We start from the raw sequence: 23,019 nt of genomic DNA, 5'->3' as shown, positions 1-23,019 counted from the left end.
TGTAGACCAGGCTGGCCTCGAACTCACAGAGATCCACCTGCCTCTGCCTCCCGAGTGCTGGGATTAAAGGCGTGCGCCACCACCGCCCGGCTCCAGCTTTATTTTTTTACTTTTAAAATTTATGTTATTCAATGAACACTGGTGTGAAGGTGTTGGATCCCCTGGAAGTGGAGTTACAGACAGTTGTGAACTGCCATGTGGGTGCTGGGAATTGAACCCCAGGTCCTCCCCTAGATTACCTCTCCAGCCCTACTCTTGTCTTTTTAAAAAATCCTTTTCAAGGGTTGGAGAGATGGCTCAGTGGTTAAGAGCACTGGCTGCTCTTCCAGAGGACCTGAGTACAATTCCCAGCAACCACATGGTGGCTCACAATCATCTGTAATGAGATCTGGTGCCCTCTTCTGGCCTGCAGGTATACATGCAGACAGAATACTGAGATTATTGTAAAAAAAAAAAAATTCCTTTCCAAGGTATGTTTACATGTATGTTTGTGTTCCTGTGTGCTCATGGCACACAGAAGCCAGAGGCCAATGTCAGGTGTCTTTCTCTGTCGCTGTCTATTTTTATTATGTAAGCATTTTTATTTTATTTTATGTGTGTGCCTGAGTATATGCATGTGTATCACATACATGTAAGAGCCCACCTACAGAAATCAGAAGGAGGCATCAGAAGCCCTGGAACTGGAGTCACAGATGGTTGTGAACTGCCATGTGGTGCTAGGACTTGAATGCAAGCTCTGCAAGCTCTGGGGACTGTCTCTGCCCGCTCACTATATCAACATCATGGTTAACAAGGAGTACAGTATGCAGCCACACCCAGACTTTTACATGGATGCAGAAATCCAAATTCATGCTACTCATTGGGCTATTTGCCAATCCCCTTTTTTTTTTTTTTTGAGAAAGGGTCTTACTATGTAGCTCAAGCTGATGTGGAATCCCTATGTAGACCATGGTGGCCTTGAACTCACAGAGATCCACATGACCCTGACTCTTTTTTGTTTGTTTGTTTGTTTTTTCAAGACAGGGTTTCTCTTTGGTTTTTGGAGCCTGTCCTGGAACTAGCTCTTGTAGACCAGGCTGTTCTCGAACTCACAAGATCCGCCTGCCTCTGCCTCCCGAGTGCTGGGATTAAAGGCGTGCACCACCACCGCCCCACCTGACCCTGACTTTTAATACTAGAATTAAAGGCAAGTCCTACCAACTCCAGATTTCTTTTTAAGACAGGGCTGCATACAGTCCAGCTGGCCTCTTGCTATGTAGCTGAGGATAACCTTAACCCCTGATTCTCTTTCATCTACCTCCAGAGTGCTGGGTTTAAAGGCAAGTTCCACCACGCTTAGTTAATGTTCCTCTCCCAGGGCTGCCTCTTCAGCACACACTTCGGCTTTGGCCCTCTTCCCTCCCCTTCCCCTAGGACCCACAGTCTGGAGGCTGGGGACAGGCACAAGTCTGAGGTACTGGAAGGGAACACAGCTGGCTGCTGAGGGCCTCGATGGGATGTGGAGAACAGAGGGGTAGGCAGACCGAGGACTGGACGGCAAAGCTGGCTGTGGTGACAGGCAGTGGAGGAGGAACACTCAGCTGGGAGTCTTGAGAAGAGTCAAGAGAAGGGGACAGGACCATATTCCTTTTTCTATACAAGTATAGGTGCTAGTGCTGCCAAAAACTTGATGAGGGGACGTGACAAACGGCTCAGCAGTTAAGAGGACCTGCAGTTACAGATGACTCAATTCTGTTCTTACCACCCACAGAGCGGCTTACAACCATCCATTCCTATTTCGGGGATTCTGCGTTTTATTCTGCCCTGGGGGCACCAGACATACACATGGTACACATGTATGCATATATGTATGTATATATTACACACGTATATGTATACTATACACACATATGTGTATGTATGTATATATGTGTATATATACTATGTACACATATGTGTATGTATATATATATTATATTCAGGAAAACACTTATACACATAAAATAAAATGTAACAAATCAATGATTCCAGAAACATGGCTAATAGCCATCTGCACCTTGATGGGTCCCCTTGGTTAGTGATGTTTGTTATTTGTTTGTTTTGTTTTGTTTTTAATTTTCAAAACAGGGTTTCTTTGTGTAGCCTTGGCTGTCCTGGAACTAGCTGCGTAGACCAAGCTGGCCTGAACTCACAATGATCCACCTGCCTCTGCCTCCCGAGTGCTGGGATTAAGGGCGTGTGCCACTCCCCAGTGCTTTCAGACTTGACAACATCAGGGGCCTGAGCTGCAAACAGATATGACACTGGCTTTGCAAGCGACATGCTGATTCATCCCGGGAGGAATGGAGGCGGGCACTCGCCAGGTGAGACCGTGGCCCCAGATATTTGATGGCACTGAGAGAAGGGTGGCTGGGCACGCGGCACTTCAGATCCTCTCCTTGGAGCTCTATGGTATCAGAGCTGGTGTGCTGTGTCTCAACAGGAAGAGGAACTCAGAATAGTTCTTAGGCAGAGGGAATGGATGAACCCAGGCAATGTGTGAATCAGGCTGGGAAGAGGTTATGAAGGAGGAAGCCAGATCAAGAAGGGGGTTCTTGGGATCCCAGGGAGAAAGGGGACACCAAAGAGCATCAATTCTAAGCTGAACTCTGCCCTGCAGCCCAGAGTACCCACCCACTGTCTGCCCCCACTAATCAGTTCTTCCTCAGACTTAGCTGGAGCTGGGGCAGGATAAAGTGCTAGAAAGAGCCTGTTGGGCAGAAACTGCTGCTTCTCAGGCCGGGCGGTAGTGGCACACGCCTTTAATCCCAGCACTTGGGAGGCAGAGGCAGGCGGATCTCTGTGAGTTCGAGGCCAGCCTGGTCTACAAGAGCTAGTTCCAGGACAGGCTCCAAAGCTACAGAGAAACCCTGTCAACCCTGTCTCGAAAAACCAAAAAAAAAAAAAAAAAAAAAAAGAAAAAGAAACCGCTGCTTCTCCTTCCCCTTGCCTCCTCTGCTGCTGCCACATGTGCCAGAACCAGCTGCTAGCAAACTCATCTCCACGTCCTTTGTTTGTGTGCTGTGCCCACACCCCCTTTCCTCCTGGCCTGAAGGAGTAATGAAGTGTTGGCGATGGGAAGGTTGGAATATTTCAACGGGGTCCCCCACCTTTAATCTCGTGGACATCTGGTACCCTCGAGGCTTCTCTGTCTCTCCTCCAGGCCAGATGATCTTCCGGTCGTTTGGGATGACCTGGGGGTGGGAGTATGAGATAGAGGGTGGCCACGCAGGGGTCTCGGCCCCAGGACCCTAAGGCCCCAGCCCCCACCCCCTCATGACCCCCACCTACATGGGTGCCATTGTAGATGCCCACTTGCACCAGTTTTCGGTTCTGCAGGTTCATGATGCTATAGTTGGCAAACTTCCGGTCCCCATCCTCATTGAATTCCACACGGCCAGTCACTCCATCCGCGTACTTGGAAGACATCAGTACCCTGGGAAGAGAGCGGGGCTTCGACTTAGCCACAGCACCTGCTCTTCTTTCCTTCTGAGCAGCCCAAGCTCCCGCCCCTTCCGCCCCGGTTTTAAGGAAGGAAAGATTAGCAGATGGTCGCTCCACACACTGAGTGGACACTGTGGTGTGTGCCTCCCGGCACCAGATGGACAGCACAGCTCCAGCTCCTGAGTGGGTTGTGGATGCCCGACCCCATGTCAAGGGCTTCTCTGAATGAGGACGTATGACTGCCAGAGCCACCATCCTGGTTTTACAGGGGAGGCAGAAGCCCAGAGGACCTGAGGCCCACTCGCCATCAAATGGTGGAAATAGAACGAACCACCTCCTCGTCTTAGCCACTGGGTAGCTTTCCTGGCTGTATGTTTGCTCACTGGAACATATCCGTGAGTTTGTGGGCATGCAACCCAAATGTAGGGGTCACCCCTGTGAGTGTGCTTGTGGCATACATATGTCATGTTCCTCTTCGGGTTCCTGTGTGCATTCATTGGTCTGTGTGCGTGTGTGTGCAGCCTGTGACTGCACGGATGGCATGGGAACGTGTGGTGGCGCTGTGGACAGTGGCTCTGGGGTTAAGTTCTGCAACCATTCCTTGGTCAACCTTCAATCTCTCGTTGTCAATGGATGCCTACTCTGAATTTCTGGGTCCGTAAAGAGTCCCAAGCCCCGCCTGCAGCAAGAGCTTTCTTCTAGGGCACCAGGCACTGTGGGAGTTAGGTAAAACCTGCAGTGTGGGGTGGAGAAGCGGAGGCAGTCACAACTTCAGTGACAGCAGAGGTAAGGGCGCTTGTGGTGGGAAAAGGGAGGGTTATCATGGTGAAGACAGAGGATGCGGTACTAGGAATGTGGACAGTCATCTCCATAGGGGACTAACTATAGCATGTTCTAGATAAGACTGTTGCAAGTCAGGCATGGCGGTACACTCAGGAGGCAGAGGCAGGTGGATCTCTGTGAGATCAAGGCCAGCCTGTCTACAGAGCAAGTTCCAAGACAATAGGGATACACAGAGAAGCCCTGTCTTGAAAAACAAAACAAAAGACTGGCTGGACCACTCCTGTCAGAGTGAACCATGCCTAAAGAACGCCCCTTCTGCCTGGGCAGTAGTGGCACAAAGCTTTAGTCCCAGAACTCAGGTGGCAGAGGCAGATGGATATCTGAGTTTTGAGGCCAGCCTGGTCTACAGAGTGAGATCCAGAACAATCAGGACTACACAGAAAAATCCTGCCTCAAAAAAAAAAAAAGAAAAAAAAGAAAAAAAAAGAAAAAAAAACCAAAACCCAAAAATCCAAAACCACCCTCCCCAAAAAGAAAGGAAAGAAGGAAGAAGGGGACAGAGGGAGGAAGGAAGGAAGAGAGAGAGAGAGAGAGAGAGAGAGAGAGAGAACCAAAAACAAAACCCCCAGCCCTTCCCACCTCCTAAGGGATGACTCCTCCCACCTACTGAGAGCAACCCCGCCCACCTCTTGAACAGTGGTCCTGTCTTCCAGATGTTGGTGTTGCCCACGCAACCCCGCGGTGGGTCGGTGATGTTCTCCTTCTCTAGCAGCTCGTGGACTGCCTGCGCTACCACGCCCACGGCGTCGCTGATGTGGGCCGACTCGTTCTTGCCGTTGATGAGCTGCAGTCCGATGATGCCTGCGCGATCCCGAAGCTTAGAGACTGGACAGATCATCAGCCCCAAGCGACCCCACAGTCCAGCACTCACCATCTGGGGCGTAACGCAGGGCGTTCCCCGAGATCTCGCGCTCCCCCACCAGCCACACGTACCCAGAGCCCGTCATGTTCAGCATCGCGGCTGCGCGGTACACGGTGGCAGCGTCGTCCTCGCTGTGGGGCAGACCCGGGTGACGAGCCAGGACTCCAGCTCTCCCTACTCCCGGCCACAGCCTCTCCCTCTCACATGCTCCGGGGGAGCGTGCCTGTGCCCACCACCCTTCCTGCTGTCAGGCCCAGAGGTCTGCATAGGCGGTGAGGCTGGACCCAGGGCCTTTCCAGTCTTCAGCTGCTAGCCCCCTCTGCCTTTAGGAGGCAGGAATAGGGTACAAGATGACTTTCTGAACTCGGATAAGACAATGGTAAATGGCAGAGCAGGGTCTGTGCCTAGGCAGTCCACTCCAGAACCTGTGAAGCAGTGAGCTCTTGGCAAGCCAGGGGTCTGATGGACCTCCGTGCTCAAAGGTGTGGAATGACATGGTGAGGGCTCTGGGCCGAGGAGATGCCAGTAGAATCCCATTCTCTAGTTGCTGAGCTGAGCATCCCGAAGATACCATGGGACAGAAGAAAGACCCCTCTCACAGTGGTCAGGGCCACCAGGACAAGCCTTGCCTTGTGGGGACATATGGTCCTTAGAGTTTGAGGTTCACATAAGTAATTCCTGTGGACAGTGAGACAGGGGTCCTAGCCCCTGAGGCTGGGTCTCCCTGGTCATAGCAATGACCCTGAGGTCTTCCAGGGCTCCAGTAGCCACTAAGAGTCCTCTCCTCAACCTGCATCTCTCAGACTGCCATTCAAGGCCCAGCCATGACTGGCATTTTGCTTCACCAGTGCATGTTTAGTAGGTGCAGTGAAGCCAAGTGGATTACCTGATAATTGGTTATTTTTCTTTTAAAAGTTTTTATTTTAAATTTATTTTATGCGTGTGAGTGTTACCTCCATGCATTTATGTGCACCAGACAAGTGCCTGGTGCTTGTGTCAGCCAGAAGATGGTGTCAGGTCCCCCGGAATTGGAGCTTTGAATGGTTGTGAGTCACTGGGGGTGCTCAGAACTGAACCTGGGTCCTCTGCAAGACCCAGATGAGGCCATCTCTCCAGTCCTTGTTGGGTTAGGTGTATACCAGCTGATCTATGCCCAAGATAAGCCACACTTCCTTAAAATCCTGCCCCCAACTTTTTCAATGATTTTAACCAAAAGAAAAGCTCTAAATGACGGTACTGTTAATGAATATAAGCAACATTAAAAACAACGAGGCAGTACCTCAGCAAGAATATATGTCAGAGCCAAAGTGGTGGCATATGCCTTTAATCCCGCCACGGGGAGGTAGAGGCAGGCAGATCTCCACAAGCACAAGGCCAGCCTGGTCTACATAGCAAGAACAATAGAACATAGAGAGACCCTGTCTCAAATCAAAACCCAAAAGAATATACGACCATGCTGCAGTGCACTGAACATGGAAGAGGTCACCCAGCGCCACACATGTCAAGAAGGTTGTCTGATGTCAGCTACACCCACCAAATCAGACAGAGAGCCCCATCTCCCCAACATATCTCAGACCTACGCAATGTCACTCGATGGGATTCCAACCAATGCAATGCTTGTGCACAAAAGGTCTGATCAACCCATCAAACCTCATCAGACCATTTTACGGGAAATAGTGATGCCAACAAAGGCAGCATGAGGAAAATAAAAATGAGGAGTTTGGGGAATGAATTTTGTGTATCTGACAGACAGTCGACCCGATTAATAAGGTCAGTTTAACGAGGTCTGCAAAACACTTAGCCTCTCTTGTGCAGAAGGAGCCGGGACGTGATGAGCACTGGGTAGCTGCTCAGCGGTGGCGCCTCACTCACCAATGTGCACAAGCTTGCAATTCCACAGGTTCTTTAGGGTTTAAAAACCAGTGTGAATTGTGGCTCGAACTCAGTGTGTGGGGGACATGTCGTGAGGTATAAGCGGCATGAATATGGTGTGTGCCAGGGTGGGCGTGTTTGTATGTGAACGCTGTGTGCTCAGTGTACCAATGGGTGATGTTCACAGTTCATATTCATGTTAGTACCTCTGCCTACCATGACCCTTCTGCTGCTGCCTTCTTTGCTAGAAACCATGTCTGGCAAGTCTGTCTTTAACCCTTGGGTATTCAACATGGAGAGGCTTTCTCACCCTATGTCCCTTCAGTTGTAGTGGGTGGTCCTGGAATTATTGGCCTTGAAGAGGTGAGTGTTCGCTGCTGGGGCCTGGCGTGGTGGGATTCTACGAAGGGTGGTCCTCTGCCTTGTGCCCTGTTCATCTGCATTATAATTCTCAAGCCAAGCAGGACTACTTGCTTGAAAGACCCTGATAGTCTAGTAAGTCTGTTTTAATAGGACGGCTTCCTTAAGTAGCCTTGACCTGAAGAAAGCCTTCTTGCCTGACTGCTGTGTGTATTCATTTGCCCACCATCCTGAACATTCTTTTATCCAACTTGAGCAAATCTCCCTCAAGTCCTACGATGAGAACTACAAATAATCAGAAAATAGGAGGTGTGGTGGGCCTTTTCCTGAGCAGAGCTTTCTTTGGGCATCCTGGGCTGGGCTTGCCTTCCAAGGGACATATTTCCTTCCTGGCTCCTTTTTCGGGGCATATTTTTCTCTCTCTCCCCCACTCCCTTTCTCCCTCTGATAGGGTCTCATGAGGCTGAAGCCGGCTTTGAACTTGCCAAGTAGCTGAGAATGATCTTGAGCTTTGATCCTCCTGCCTCCCGAGTGCTGGAATTACAGGTGTGCACCGCCACACCTGTCTTTATTCAGTGCTGAAGATTGGGGCTAGGACATCATGGTTCATGCTAGCTAAGTGCTCTATCAACTGATATGGATGCATCTCTAGTCCCATATGGATGTATTCTTAATCTATTCCCTTTCTTTCTTTCTTTCTTTTTTTCTTTCTTTCTTTTCTTTCTTTCTTTTTTGTTGTTGTTTTTTTTGTTTTTTTTTTTTTTGGTTTTTCGAAACAGGGTTTCTCTGTAGCTTTGAAGCCTGTTCTGGAGCTAGCTCTTGTAGACCAGGCTGGCCTCGAACTCACAGAGATCCGTCTGCCTCTGCCTTCCAAGTGCTGGGATTAAAGGTATGTGCCACCACCGCCCAGCCTCTTTTTTTCTTTCTTTTAGTTGCTGTTTTGTTTTTTGAGACAGGGTTTCTCTATAGCTTTGGAGGTTGTCCTGGAACTCGCTCTGTAGATCAGCCTGCCCTCAAACTCACAAAGATTCGCCTGCCTCTGCTTCCCAAGTGCTGGGATTTAAGGTGTGCACCACCACCACCCTGGTTTTTTGTCTATTCTTTAGAAGCCCTGTACCATCCCTCACCCCAAAGTATACAGTTAGAATCAATGGTTCTCGACTTATGGGTTGTGACCCCCTTTGGGGGGATTGCATATCATATATTTACATTACAATTCATAACAGTAGCAAAATCACAGTTATGAAGTAGCAACTAAATAATCTTCTGTTTGGGAGTCAGCGCAGCATGAAAAACTGAATTAAAGGGTCACAGCATAAGGAAGGTTGAGAATCACTGACCTAGACTGAATAGCCAAGGCAATGAACCAGGACTCTGCAGTGTTCTTTGCACTGTTAAGTGCCTGCCACAGTGTATGTGTACATGCGTGTGTGTGTGTGCGCGCGTGTGTAGTGGGACAGTTGGCACCTGCTTGCTGATGCTCCTGGAAGAGTTGGCCACACCAACATGTAACAGATACCACCCTCAGAGCGGGGCAGCTAGTGCCAGCCCAGCCATCTGAGTGAAGAAACCGTCTATCCTCCAGGCTGAGTCCTGGCTGCCACACCCCACAATCTGTGGAAGTGAGTGGTGTGTACCAGGTTTCGTGCATAGAGAGGGGTTGCTGACCGCATCTACAGATAGACATCTATCCTGTGTCTGAACACAGCTGGTCCTGTTCCTCTCGTGTTACCATGGCAGCAGGATGTAGGGTATTTTCCTCCGAGCTGGATGACATGTTTTTTCCTCCACTCTGTCAGAGCCCAGCAGAGCTGGGTAGACTAGGGACTAGGTCCACCTCAACCTCCCTGTTGTCAACGGGGCCGCCACCCTCCCCTTCCCATCCTTCCTTTCCTTGGGTCTTTTTTTTTTTTTTTTGGTTTTTTTGAGACAGGGTTTCTCTGTGGCTTTGGAACCTGTCCTGGAACTAGCTCTGTAGACCAGGCTGGTCTCGAACTCACAGAGATCCGCCTGCCTCTGCCTCCCGAGTGCTGGGATTAAAGGCGTGCGCCACCCGGCTCTTTCCTTGGGTCTTAGGCACGAGTCTCTCCCTTTACAGGAAACACTAGTTGGTCACGAGTAGGGGGTTTTACTGTGCACTGTCACAGTAGTGAGATGCGGTGGGAGACGGCCCTTCCAGGACCAGCCTGATTTTCTCCATCAGTGGTTTCGGACCTCGGGCTCACCCTCACCTGTACACTGCACATCATTCTGTGGGGCACCTTCCCTGTCCTCAGCCCTCAGGATGTTTACATAACTTCATCTCCCGACTTCCGAGCATTGTACCTCCAACCCTCAAAGCTCAACTTAGGGCAATGGTTCTATGTGACTAAAAGATAAGAATCCAGGGAGGGATGAATGGAGGATGGGAGTTGCCTAGGCTACCGGGTGAGTAGGAGGATGGTGGGGTGGGGTTGGGCTCTCCTTGGTGAAGTTTTAGTTTTCTTTCTCTTTCTTTTCTTTCTTTCTTTCTTTCTTTCTTTCTTTCTTTCTTTCTTTCTTTCTTTCTTTCCTCCCTTCCTCCCTTCCTCCCTTCCTTCCTTTTCTTTCAAATTGAAGCTCATTTTTCTCAATGGTGCCCCCAACTCAGGCCACATGTTGGACCTGTGCCCCAGGCAGAATCCCAGTGATGTGATGAGGAACCGAGCCTACTCACCTCGCAGATAGGATGATGACCCTGGCTTCCAGTTCCCGGGCCTCCATCAGCAGAGCCGTCACGTTCTTGGTTCCCGGGTCGAACTGCAGCACCTTCTCGGCCTGTGGTGTGAGAGGGAGCATTAGCAGACAGCCGGGAAAGGAAACATTGTGCCTCAGTGGCAAGAGTGGGGCCAAAGCTGCTAGGAACCCCGAGGCAGCTGAGCTAGAGCTGCTGTGGCCTGTCCTTGCCACCTGCACTGTGCGCCTGCCTCCTGCCTCCTTGCTGGCCTGGCCTTGCTGCCTGTCCTTCCTTCAGCCTGCTCGATGTCCTGGCCTCACGCTCTGCTCTTCTCGCTTTATGCTTGCTCCAGGTCTCTCTTTCCATCTCACTCCTGTCCTTATTTCTTTGCACTGAGCATGCAAGCTGAAGTGGACCGAGACTCAGAAAGAGACGTGCAGCGGACAGGAAATAGAAAAGTTTTGGAATGCAACTGGGAACAGAGATGGGGCTGACTTTTTCCAAAACCTTGGGAGATCTCAGCTCAGACCTGATTCCTCTTGCTCCTAGAGGAGCAGCCCAGACTCTGAAGTGACCAGGTGGGCAGGCTCCCTCCCGGGGTTCCACTAGGAAACCCTGGCGGACCTGGAGATTCGCATGCACTTCCCAGAGCAGCGCCTCCTTGTGGCCGTGCTTGTCTTAAGGATGCAGGCCAGGGTCACGGCGGGTGGGTCAAGGGCACCCACACCGCCCACCCCTGCCCTCTTCTGCTTGCTTGCTACCTGCCTCACCACCTGTCTCTCCTCACTGCTCAGGCCTGCGGCTCGGCTCGGCGCGGTGGGGCCAGATAGCACCCAGTGGCTGAGGCACCGCAGGCCGGGACTCGCTAGTCGGTGGGTGGCGTGCACGTCCATGCATATATACCTTGGGTCCGCGCTTGTTGTCATAGGACAGTTGGTCGAGGTTTTCATAGTTCCTTTTTTTACTCTGATGAATAATGTGCACAGAGAAAATATGCAGACACAGAAGAAGATTATAAACGGTTGAAAATGACGGCGCTAAAGCAATCACACCACCTCCTCGGCACGTCTGCAGACGGGCACGTACCTGGAGCTCGCAAACACCGAGACCCGGGTGGGGGCTGGGGGCTGGAGTGGAGCTGAGCGTGGAGGGGACACAGGGGCAGGGGCCACGGAGGCTCCCTGCCATGGAGCTAAACTCGTGGAAATCGTCACTTTCGGGAGAGAGGGCAACCCTGTCCACACCACCCTTAAGGGGGACCCGCCTGCCACCCCCACCCCTGTCATGCACCTGCTGTGTGGCCCCAGCAGTACCCACCCCCACCCGCATCGGTCCTGAGTGAAAGAGGAGCAGCTTGCGGGGGCCCTGTCCCCATGACCCTCCCACCCCCTCCCGCTTCTTCTCCCCCCTGCTCTCTGGAGACTAGCTGTTATGCTCACACCCAGATGCCCACATTTGTGTCTGAGACTGGGTGTGACTGGCTGTGCATATGTTCGCCTGTATGCTTGTAGGGGTGACACGCCACTGTGGCCCTCATAGAAGGTAAATCTGTGACAGACTGTGGTGGAAAGTCAGTGTAGTCTTTTTTTTTTTTTTTTTTTTTTTGGTTTTTCGAGACAGGGTTTCTCTGTGGTTTTGGAGCCTGTCCTGGAACTAGCTCTTTCAGACCAGGCTGGTCTCGAACTCACAGAGATCCGCCTGCCTCTGCCTTCCGAGTGCTGGGATTAAAGGCGTGCGCCACCATCGCCCGGACAGTGTAGTCTAAGTATATGTGCTCGGACGTGTGTGTGCGTGTGCATGTGTGTGTGTGTGTGTGTGTGCGTGCGCGCGCGTGTGTGAAATCTTGTAGTTATAAGTCAAGACAAGCACACAGAGGAAGCCCTTCTATGTGATCCCCTTGGGCAGCGCAGAGGCATATGGAGATAAGTGAGGCCTGTCTTTCTAAAAGGTGTCGCATGCCACTAAAATATCCAAGAACTGACTGGCAGTGTGTATGTGCTTTCGAGTGTGTGAGCAGGTGGTTGGGTGTGCAGGGATACGGCTGGTGAGCATGTGAGCGTGTTGGTGGTAGTCTGTGTGGCTACAACAGACGTGGCAGAAGCATGAAGGAACCTGCCATATGCCGATAATGGACTCTCTCTTCAGAGAGGTGGAGCCCTTGGTGCCAGTAACCAGCCCTCCTTCCCAGACTCTATGGACTGCAGTAAAGGGTTTACCCTGGGCCTGTCTCTAGTCTCGATGCCTCCCCCACCCCCGGCCCATGCCCTTACTCCCTCCTATGGCACCTTGGGTGCGGGGGACAATGGTTGGTGCTAAGTATGATGAGGCCAGCTATGATTTTGCAGGCAGAACATGCTCCCACCCATCACCCTCCCTCCTCTGCCTTTTGGGGCCCCTCCCCAGCCTGGGCCTCCTCCTCCTCTCTGCTACCTGAGAAGCACCACCTGACTCTTGGTGGTCTAGGTCCTGGGACTGAGGTAGGGTCAGGGGCCAAATCCCTATTAGGGTGCTGGTGGGGAAGGGCATAGGGGTCACTTTGACCCCCCCCACCCCAAATCCTGGCTGTGGTCTCTGGTTGTCCAAAGATTGGAGGGGCCAGGTTGAGATGGGAGTGTATATGTGTCTTGGGATCAGTGTCTACATAGTCCCTTGAGGGATACAGAGCTCAGCTCCGAAGTGGGAGGGAGATGGAGAGGGGAGGGGTACAGAGTAATCCTAAAAGGATAGTATGAGGTGGGGGTGGGGTTGTAAGAGAAACGGGGCTTCACTTAGGGCCACAGGCAGCCACAAGGCAGCAGGCTTTTAGAAAGATAAGGCCTCTGTGAACATATGGATTGTATACCAGTAGATAGAGGATCCCAGTGCTCTGGGAGGTGTGCGTGTGTGTGGGGGGGGAGTGTTGGGGTGGATCGCACTCTGTAGCGGGAGTTCCTGAGAGGTGGGTGGGACTTAGTACCTGGTGGAGAGGGGCGGAGCGGTTCTTGAGTTATGAGTCTGATTGGGGCCTGAGCTGGGCTAAGGGGAGGCCTGAACTAGAGGGGGTGGGGCGGGACAGGGGTGTTTGCAGAGCTCCAGGTGGTCCAGCCCTCGCGCAGCAGGGACTGACACGAAGGAGATTTCGACTAATGGCAAAAGCGAGTGAAATGAGCCGAGGACAGGCCGGGGCGGGCGCCGCCAGACGCGGTGGTGCTGAGCATGCAGGATGGAGAGAGAGTGTTCACAAGGAGCCACAGACATGGCATGGCCCGCCTGCTCCTGCTCAACAAGGACCTCTCCAGGGTGAGGGCCTCACCTTGGACTCGCGCTCCTCCAGCAACGTCTCTAGGCGCTTCTGCGCCGCCCGGCCCTCGTGGTCGTCGCTGACCAGCAGGATGATGTGATTCCAGTTGTAAACGCGCATCATCTCAAACCAGACGCTGGACTGGTGGGAGTAGGGCGGCACCGTCCGTAGGAAGCTCAGGTGAATGCTCTGTGCGGGGGACAGGGAGGCTGAGGCCCGGCCAGGCGAAGTAGGCTTTCCCTCTCCCATTGATGGGACCACTTCTTCCCATCTACCCTTCCCCTTCCCCTGTGGCATCTACTGTGAGAGCAGAGGTTTGGCATTTTCCCAGTAGCACCCTGTCAGGGATGAAGTATGTCTGGTCCTAGGGTGACTGCCACCTTCCCACCAGCACCTCTCTAAAAAGACTGACTGTAGAAGCTTCTCCAGCCTCAATGGGCCTCCCATGGTTCTCTCTCCCTTTTCCATAACTGTATTTTGGACTGAGGTACAACTCAGTGGTAGAGCATTTGCCGAGTGCAAACAAGGCTTTGGGTTCTATCCAAGGCACTGGTAAGAAAATAACAACTACATTTACTAGTAAGTCTTCTTTCTCGGGGTCAAACATTGCTGCCGTTCTTCCCCAGAACCCAGAGGCTGTGGCTCACTGGTTGCTTTGCTGCTTAAAATACTCTAGCTACAGCTGGGCAGTGTGGTGGGGGAGGGGGGCACACCTTTAATCCCAGCACTCGGGAGGCAGAGACAGGCGGATCTCTGTGAGTCTGAGGCCAGCCTGCTCTACAGAGGGAGTTCCAGGGTAGGCTCCAAAGCTACAAAGAAACCCTGTCTTGAAAGAAAGAAGGAGGAAAAGGAGGAGGAAGAGGAAGAAGAGGAAGGAGGAGGAGGAAGAGGAGGAGGAGGAGAAAGAAGAAGAAGAAGAAGAAGAAGAAGAAGAAGAAGAAGAAGAAGAAGAAGAAGAAGAAGACGACGATGACAACAGCAGCAGCAGCACCAACAACAACTCTAGCTGCCAGGGACTGTCTATGTGTATCCATGCCCCTGTGACTTGGTCCTCTGAGGCTTCTAGGTTGGGTGTTTGTTCATTTTGCCAGTTGCCTCTTGGTGGCCAGGGGCAGTGTTCTGGAGTGAAAGAATGTTCACTGCCTCTGCCACCAGCTGCAGGCAGGTTACATCAGAGTTGGTACTGCCTGTTGGCGCTGAGGTGGTCTTGCTGGTTTGTGTGATGGGCAGGGGGCTGACTTTGAGTTGGGACAATCAGGGACCAGAATGTGGCTGTGATGTTTGGCTCCACTGTTGACCACACACAAACCCAGTGAGTTGGCCCATGGTCAGTCCCTAGGTTGGTCCAGCTGTATGGGGCTTCCTAGCTTTTTGTTTATTCTTAGCTATTTTGTTTCTTCTGGTCATTCCTCTGTCTCTGTCTCTGTCTCTCTCTCTTTTTTTCGAGACATGGTTTCTCTGTGTAGCCCTGACTGTCCTGAAACTCACTCCGACGACTAGGATGACCTTCAACTCACAGAGATCCGCCTGCCTCTGCCTCCCAAGTTCTGGGATTAAAGGCGTGCGCCACCACCACCCAACTGTCATTCCTCTCCTTTACACATGAGGGTGAAAGTGTTCCAGAGGAAAAATGGTCAGAAGGCATAGGATGAAAACCTGCTCCTCACAGGCTTGGGAAGAGTAGCCCCTCCCTCTGGGGCTCTCCTACAAGACCCTCATCTGGGGGCTGGAGAGATTAAGAGCATTGCCTCCTCTTCCAAAGGTCCTGAGTTCAATTCCCAGCAACCACATGGTGGCTCACAACCATCTGTAATGGAGTCTGGGGCCCTCTTCTGGCCTGCAGGCATACACACAGAGAGAATATTGTATACATAATAAATACATAAATATTTTTTTTTAAAAAAAAGATCCTAGCCGGGCGATGGTGGCGCACGCCTTTAATCCCAGCACTCGGGAGGCAGAGGCAGGCGGATCTCTGTGAGTTCGAGGCCAGCCTGGTCTACAAAGGGAGTTCTAGGACAGGCTCCAAAGCTACAGAGAAACCCTGTCTCGAAAAACCAAAAAAAAAAAAAAAAAAAAAGATCCTCCTCTGACTCCCTTTTTTTGGTCACTGAAGGGCAGAGCCACCACATGCTTGGGCCTGAAAGGCCAGTCATCCTGCCTTAGGGCAGCCTTTTCCAGGATTATAGGCTCTTCCAGGAAGACTCTGAGATGTATGTGGAGACCCAGAGGCCCACTGCTTGGTCCACTAGCCCTCTGGCTGAGCCCAGGCACCAGCTGGTGGTCTCTAAGCTCCTGGATTTCTACAGGCTTCTTGAGTCTCCAGGAAATGGGGAGCAGGCTCTGGGGCCTGCTAGGCGACAGGGTGGCTGAATTGCATTCCAGTTGACAAGTTCCGCAGAAATCACAGCACGTGGAAGATTGTATGACCCAGAACAAGTTCCCTGTGTCTCTGGGCTGTGGTTTTCTCCAACTCAGCAGCTGCTCTTCAGCTTTGGGGCCAACTGATGGAGGCCATCCCAGTCTTTGGGCCACAAGATCTCTGCAGAATGCTGCGCTGAGATCCTTTAGTCCCTGAGACATGAGTCTCCTGCCACAAGCTGCCTGCCTGTATGTTTACCCTGCCCACCTCCTCCTACGTGCACTTCCGTCCGAGGCTGGGGTGCACAGCATCCCTTTCTACCCTGAGCACTCCTGCATCCGGGCACCTGCTTCTGCTGCTTCTCTCCACCTCTTCCGCTGCTGCGCCCAAAGCCTGCCTGTTCTAGGACGCTCCTGTTTACCCCGTTTTCTAGCCCAGGAAGCCCCCATTCTTCCCAAAGGGGATGTTATTGGTCTTTTTGATTGTCAGCAGGAGCCAGCCTGAGTAAGGGGTACCCGCTTGAGCATGTGTGAGCGTGCAAGGAGAGGGAGGGTGAAGATGCTAGTGTTGTGTGAGAATGTGTGGGGCTTGTGAGAGTGTGACAGCATGAGCATGCGGTGACTGAGTCTGCATGTTACTATGTGGTGAGTATGGACACATATGAACATGTATGTGACTGAGTTGTTATAGGCATGCATGCCAGTATGCTTGAGTATTGCGTACCAATATCTATGTGATTCAATGTGAGGTATGTATGTGCGGTTATGAGTGAGTGTGTCATTAAAGTTTCCCCAAGGGCACCTCACCTGTATCCAGTGTCCAGAGCCAATCCGCCTGTCTCAGCTACATGTGGCCCTGGAGCTATCTGGAGCTGACGATGGGAGATAAAAAATAATTGAGCCGGGCGGTGGTGGCGCACGCCTTTAATCCCAGCACTCGGGAGGCAGAGGCAGGCGGATCTCCGTGAGTTCGAGGCCAGCCTGGTCTACAAGAGCTAGTTCCAGGCCAGGAACCAAAAGCTACAGAGAAACCCTGTCTTGAAAAATCAAAAAAAAAATAAATAATTGAGTCTGAGTCTGGGCGTCAGGCTTACCTTGTCAGAGTAGATGGACATTCGGGTTGTCAATCCCAGAACGGGGATTCTGTAGAAACCAGCTGTGTAGGAGACGGGAGTGGGGGTGAAGTGGTCGTTGGGGGTAGGTGGGTGGCTAACTAGGATTGCGTAGACCTGTGAATACAGGAGACAGAGTCAGCTTTGTGGGAGTAGAATGGACATAATACTAGGGTTTGAGACCCAGACGTAGCAAGAGCTGGAACTGCAGGCCAGGAGTCCAAGTGGTGCCATTTGTGCCCACGGTGCACACATCCAAGAGACAGGAAAATGAGCCAAACCACAATACTCTGGTGATAAGCCCATTGTGGAGAGGGAGCAGCACCAAACAAGACTCTAGGGGATGTAGATGACAACACCACACACACACACACACACACACACACACACACACACACACACACAGATGGCAGATCCTTTCTCAGCCAGCCCTCTCTGCCCAGGGCATCTCTTGTAACATCAGGAGGGGAGCAAGTTTCTGAGCAAAGTTCTGGCATGGCCTCTACATTCCAGGATGTAAGGACTGATTCTTACTCCCCTCACCCGACATCCAGCCCGCACCCTTTAGGACACATTAGTGTTTGTAGGCATGTATGTATGTATGTGACTATGGGTGTTCATGAGCACATGCTGAAACATGTATGCACTATGTGCATCACACATCCATGTTTACATATGCCTATCATGATGGAATCAGGGTTTCTATGTGCATTGACCATACCAAGCAGTGTGTCCATGGATGTGCAAATATGTGTGAGCATGTGCAGATGATTGTGTCATGTTGGGATGCAGCGTGTGTTAGTGCGGTGTTCATGTACACGTGTGTGAGCAGACATATTCATGGATGTAGCATGTCCTATGAAAAGCATGTATGAACAGCCTTGGCACAGTCCCTGCTCTTCTCTTACATAAACTGGTGCATTGCAGTGACCCTCATATGGCTTCATTGGAATTCAGCAACCAGCTCAGCCAGGGGCGGACAGTTTCAACAGCCACATGTCCTCCCCTGCAGCACACTGAGCTCTGCTCCCACACTGTGCCTTGGTGGCTCTGGCATGCGCAGTTCTCACTCCCACCCCTGCAGAGCCTGTTTCCTCTGGCACCTGGGCCATCCATTGCAGACTCATGAATTGGGGGAAGGGAAGAGGGGTAAGGAAAGAAACAAAGATGGCCCCAGGCCTCATCCAGTCAGTGGCCTGAAGTGCTCCTCCGTTTGTGACCAGAAGGTCTGGACCCACACTGACTGGAGGGAACAAATCACTACCGATAGTCACATGGCAGCACACATGGTCCTTCTGAGGACCGGTCCAGGTGACAGGTGACCACCTGGGGGAAGCGACAGACACAGATGTTTGTTCCAGGCCTCTCCAGGTGCCAGTTAAATTGAAGTGGTCTAGTAAGGAGACTGAGAAGGACCAGGGGAGGACGGAAAGAAATTGGGACAGCGGGATGGATGGTGGAGGAGCAGGGGAAAAGGGAAGTATTGGTCACCTGGCTGGAGATGAGGTCCTCACACACTGACAGGGCCATCTGTATGGCGTTGGGCTTGTGGGTGACAGAGGTGGCGTTGAGCTGTATCTTCCAAGAGCCGTGTCGCTTATTGGCCTGGTTCACGGCCTCGCGGAACATCTGCTCGTGCTTGCGCGTGCTCAGCACCGCGCCGATGTTGACGATCTTGGGGTCGCAGGCGGCGCGGGCGAAGGAGCAGGAAAAAAGCAGGGCGAATGTCAGCAGGTGCATGGTGCTCATGAGCTCCGGGCGCGGCGGGCCTGGTTCTGGGTTGCGCGAGTGCGACGACCCCGGTGTACGACCCGCGGGCCGCCCGGGCGGTCAAGCACCCGCGAGTCCTCCAGGAGCCTAGGGCGAGCGCGGCGGACGCTGTCCGAGGTGCTGAAGCGTGTTCGGCGCTGCTCGAACACCCGCGCGGAAAAGCGGAAAGGACGGCGGCGTGGGCTGAGCGACTGGTCCCGACGCTGCGGCTACTGCAGCAGCTGCGGAGTCGTGAGCGGGACCTACGCGTCCTACCCCTCCCACCGCCCCCGCTTCCTGACGCCGAGTCGAGCGCGCGCCCTCTTGACGCGCGCGCCTGCGTTGGCGTGAGTGCTTTGAGCGCGCGCGAGCGAGGAGCGCTCCCGCCGGTGTGTGCACGCGCGTTCGCGTGCAGCGACCCTGGGACGGTCGGTCACTCGCGTGGTCCCAGACCTGCAACAGTTGATTGAGCTGGGAAGGCTAAAGGGGTTTCTTATAAGCGCGTTCTCCTGCACCCTTGCGTGTATTTCAACGTGAGGGAATGTGTGCTGTGCATGCTTGTCTGTGCGTGCACGCGTAAGTCCTCACCCATAGTTTGTGATATTTCGGGACTTGATTCTTCCAAGGACAGGGAAAGGCCCTATCCCTATATACCTCTGGAGGAAGGAGGATATTGGTGCTCTCCTCCCGACAGGGCTTGGTAATGGGGAGAGTTGGGCACACCGGTAATCCAGCTCTCTTGAGAGGTTGGGACTTGGAAGTCTAGAGCTCAAGGCCATGCTGGGCTACAAGGTAACTGGCCAGTCAGTGAGGGAGGTGGGGCAGCCACACCTTCTCGGATCCGTGACTTGGACTTCCCTCTAGAGGTTAAGAATAGGGGTGTGGCATTGGCTATCCTACCATAGAGTAGTCTAGGAGACCAGAGGGAGACCAAAATCAGAGGGAGCTGTTTGCAGTAGCAAACTCAAGGTTAGACTTCAGGCTCCTGCCTGGCGTGTCTGAGTTAGGTATTTCATATTTCCTGCTTCTCTCTGACTTCTCTCTTAATGTGGTGCCAGGGCCTCTTCTTCCAGCTGTGAGTTCCCGGAGCTCCTCTTGTTCCTCTGGGGCTGGCATTCCTAATTCTTTGTCCCCCTTCAGCCCTATAGATTACAGCCCTTCCCAAATTCAAAGAACAGCTGAAGCCCCACCCCTGCCAATGACATCACTATTTCCAATAGCAACCAAGGCTTTCGCTGGCTCCACTGTAAATGCTTCCTAGGGGACAAAGCAGGTGGTCTCCACACCTAAGTGCTGAGCAGTGCAGGGGGAATCCTGGACCCTCCGGTTCACACTCCTGGTTACTGTCACTAACACTGTCTTCCTGGAGCAGAGGACAGGCAGGCCTGTAGCGTTGTTCAAGCCCCCTGTCTTGGATACCTTTCTTCTCTCTGCTGCCTGGGGGGTTACATGCCTTCATACTCTGCATTGAGGAATGAGCTCCAGCCTCGGAATCCTGTTGCTCTAACAGCTTTCAGAAGGCCGAGAGTTAACACTTCCTGCAGATGAGTTGGGGCCACCTCCAGACAGCGATGGCTTCTGGCAAGTCAGGACCTGAAGCGTGTGTAGGGGTGGGCCTGGGCTCTTCCTCCACGACAGGGCAGGGGTCACCAGTCCACCCCACACCCCCAGAGGAGCTGAAGACTGCACTTACTGGTACAGTAGAGCCCACTACTGAATATTCAGAGATCAGTAAGCAATTCTTCCCAGCCAGGAATCTGAAATTGACCACAGTGGAGTTAATTAATTAATTAATTTGTTTGTTTATTTGTTTATTTTTTTTGAGACAGGGTCTTTCGGTGTAACAGCTCTGACTGTTTATTTTTTTTGAGACAGGGTCTTTCGGTGTAACAGCTCTGACTGTCCTGGAACTTGCTTCATAGACAGGCTGGCCTCGAACTCACAGAGATCCGACTGCCTCTACCTCCTGAGTGCTGGGATTAAAGGCCTGAGCCACCACTGCTCCCTGAGTTACTTATGTATACCATGGAAGATTTACCAATCAGCGGGGCTTCCTGCCCCACTTTCTGAGAGCCCGTTTGCCAACATACAACTGCCCCTCTCAAGCTACAGGTCCTCAATCTTTTGGTATAAACTCCTTGGGAAGGTCCCAGTGATGAGGGCAAGATGGAGGCTTCACCTACTCATCATCTCTTTCTACTCTGTTCCCTATTATTTTGAGACCTTCTATCCCCCCATCATGGCTGCTACAGTCATAGAAGCTACCAATCTTGCTTCCCCCTGCTCTAATAACAGACTGACTAATAAACTGGCTTGGATTGGGACCTCTCTAGGCCCCAGGGAGACAAAGGCTATGAACATAGCAGAAAATGATTGGGAGATGGGTGCCCAGGTTGGGACTGAAGCCCAGTTCTGCCCCTAGGCCACTATGGTCAGTCCTGCTCTGCAAAGAGCACCTGGGAAGGAAGCTGTGGACGCTCATGGCTCTACCCATGCTCCTCTGCTCTGGCGATTGCAGCCCTACCATGAGGGGTTTTCTCTCTCAAACTCCTAGTTTAAGTCAGTCAGACACAGGACCCATTGACCTCAGTTCACGGACAAATACAGACTGGAGCTGGGTGGTGGTGGTGCGTGCTTTTAATTAAAAAGTAGAGCAAAACTAAATAAAACCAAATATGGATTTGGGGATGGGGGGGTGAGGCTTGAGACGGGGTTTCTCTGTGTATCTCTGGTTGTCCTGGAACACACTCTGTAGACCAGGCTAGCCTCAGACTAGAGATCTGCTTGCCTCTACCTCTCAAATGGTGGGATTAAAGATGTTTTCCACTGGGGCTGGAGAGATGGCTCAGTAGTTAAGAGCACCAGCTGCTCTTCCAGAGGTCCTGAGTTCAATTCCCAGAAACCATATGGTGGCTCACAACCATCTGTAATGAGATCTGGCGCCCTCTTCTGGCGTGTGGGCATACATGCAGGCAGAATGTTGTGTACATAATAAATAAATAAATAAATTTTTTAAAAAAAAAGATGTTTTCCACCATCATCTGGTCAAATATGGATTGTTAGTCAGCCCAGGCTGGCCCATTGAGGCGAGTCACTGCAACCCAAGTTCAGGGTCACCCTATGAATGCATTTTCACCGAGTGAAAGCCAGTTTGAAAGGAGGAAGCTAACAATTCTCAAAGAGAGGAGAGGTAGGAGCCATGTGTAGACATCTCTACCTGTACTGCCCTCTCAGCTGCTGGGAGCTTCTTCCGCTTGGACGGTGGGCAGGGCTGGCCACCAAGTAAAGTGATCTGGGGCAGCCAAGGGCCTCACGGAGAACAGCCAGTTACCAGCAAGAATTCCGAACCAGCCTCAACCATCTCCGACATCATCCCACATCGTAGTCCACACTGCTCACTGTCGGCCTCCACCACCGCCCCTCCTCCCTGTCCCCGCCCTCTCTAGCATTGCAGTAGAGAGGAAAGTCTCAGAACTTGGAGGGCTCCAGGTGTCAAGCTTACGGTTATCACACATTTTGAAATAGGCACAGAGCAAAGGATTCAGTCCTTAGGTGCCCTTTCAGGGTCTGCTACTGCAGACTTGGCGGTTGGGGCTACCTTCTTCATGCACATGTTACATCAGCCAACCGGACAAGAATGTCCTCTTTTTTTTTTTCCATTTTTTTATTGATTTAAAAAAAAAAGATTTATTTTATTTATACAGTATCCTGCCTGTAGGCCAGAAGAGGGCACCAGATCTCATTATAGGTGGTTGTGAGCCACCATGTGGTTGCTGGGAATTGAACTCAGGACCTCTGGAAGAGCAGCCAGTGCTCTTAACCTCTGAGCCATCTCTCCAGTCCCTTTACTGATATTTATTGAGTTCTACATTTTTCTCTGCTCCCCTCCCTTCCTCTCCCCTCCCCCCTTCAATCTTTCCCCAAGGTCCCCACACTCCCAATTTACTCAGGAGATCTTGTCTTTTTATACTTTCTACTTCTCATGTAGATTAGATCTATGTAAGTCTCTCTTAGCGTCCTCATTGTTGTCTAAGTTCTCTGGAATTGTGGTTTGTAGGCTGGCTTTCTTTGCTTTATGTTTAAAAAACACCTATGAGTAAGTGCATGTGATAATTGTCTTTCTGTGTCTGGGTTACCCCACTCAAAATGATGTTTTCTAGATCCATCAATTTTCCTGCAAAATTCAAGCTGTCATTATTTTCTCTGCTGGGTAGTACTCCATTGTGTAAATGTACCACGTTTTCCTTATCCATTCTTTAGTTGAGGGGCATTTAGGTTGTTTCCAAGTTCTGGCTATGACAAACAATGCTGCTATGAACATAGTTGAGCACATGTCCTTGTGGCACGATTGAGCATCCTTTGGATATGTACCCAAAAGTGGTATTACTTGGTCTTGAGGAATGTTGTTTCCTAATTTTCTGAG

At 51.7% G+C, this 23,019-nt stretch overlaps 1 protein-coding gene across 8 annotated transcripts in view; it reads right to left on the bottom strand.

The window, feature by feature from the left end:
* Positions 1-18,900, bottom strand: part of Grin1 (glutamate ionotropic receptor NMDA type subunit 1) — a 27,295-nt gene extending 8,395 nt beyond the window's left edge. For 4 of the 8 annotated variants that reach the window (XM_005346320.3, XM_005346315.3, XM_005346319.3 and 1 more), the window contains exons 1-8: positions 18,339-18,596; positions 16,830-16,964; positions 13,387-13,563; positions 10,095-10,195; positions 5,177-5,298; positions 4,932-5,106; positions 3,310-3,454; positions 3,129-3,212 (exon numbers count right to left, since the gene is read on the bottom strand). In XM_005346320.3, the coding sequence (XP_005346377.1) occupies positions 3,129-3,212; positions 3,310-3,454; positions 4,932-5,106; positions 5,177-5,298; positions 10,095-10,195; positions 13,387-13,563; positions 16,830-16,964; positions 18,339-18,596 (1,197 nt within the window). Of the gene's footprint in view, positions 1-3,128; positions 3,213-3,309; positions 3,455-4,931; positions 5,107-5,176; positions 5,299-10,094; positions 10,196-10,997; positions 11,061-13,386; positions 13,564-16,829; positions 16,965-18,338 lie in introns of all 8 variants that reach the window. The other 4 variants (XM_005346314.3, XM_005346318.3, XM_005346317.3 and 1 more) reach the window with 2 other exon arrangements.
* Positions 18,901-23,019: the final 4,119 nt, after the last annotated feature.

Source organism: Microtus ochrogaster, chromosome 4 (assembly GCF_000317375.1).
Source record: "Microtus ochrogaster isolate Prairie Vole_2 chromosome 4, MicOch1.0, whole genome shotgun sequence".
NCBI lineage: Eukaryota > Metazoa > Chordata > Mammalia > Rodentia > Cricetidae > Microtus > Microtus ochrogaster.
The sequence above is the reverse complement of the archived record's forward strand: the minus strand, read 5'-3'. Positions and strand labels throughout refer to the sequence as shown.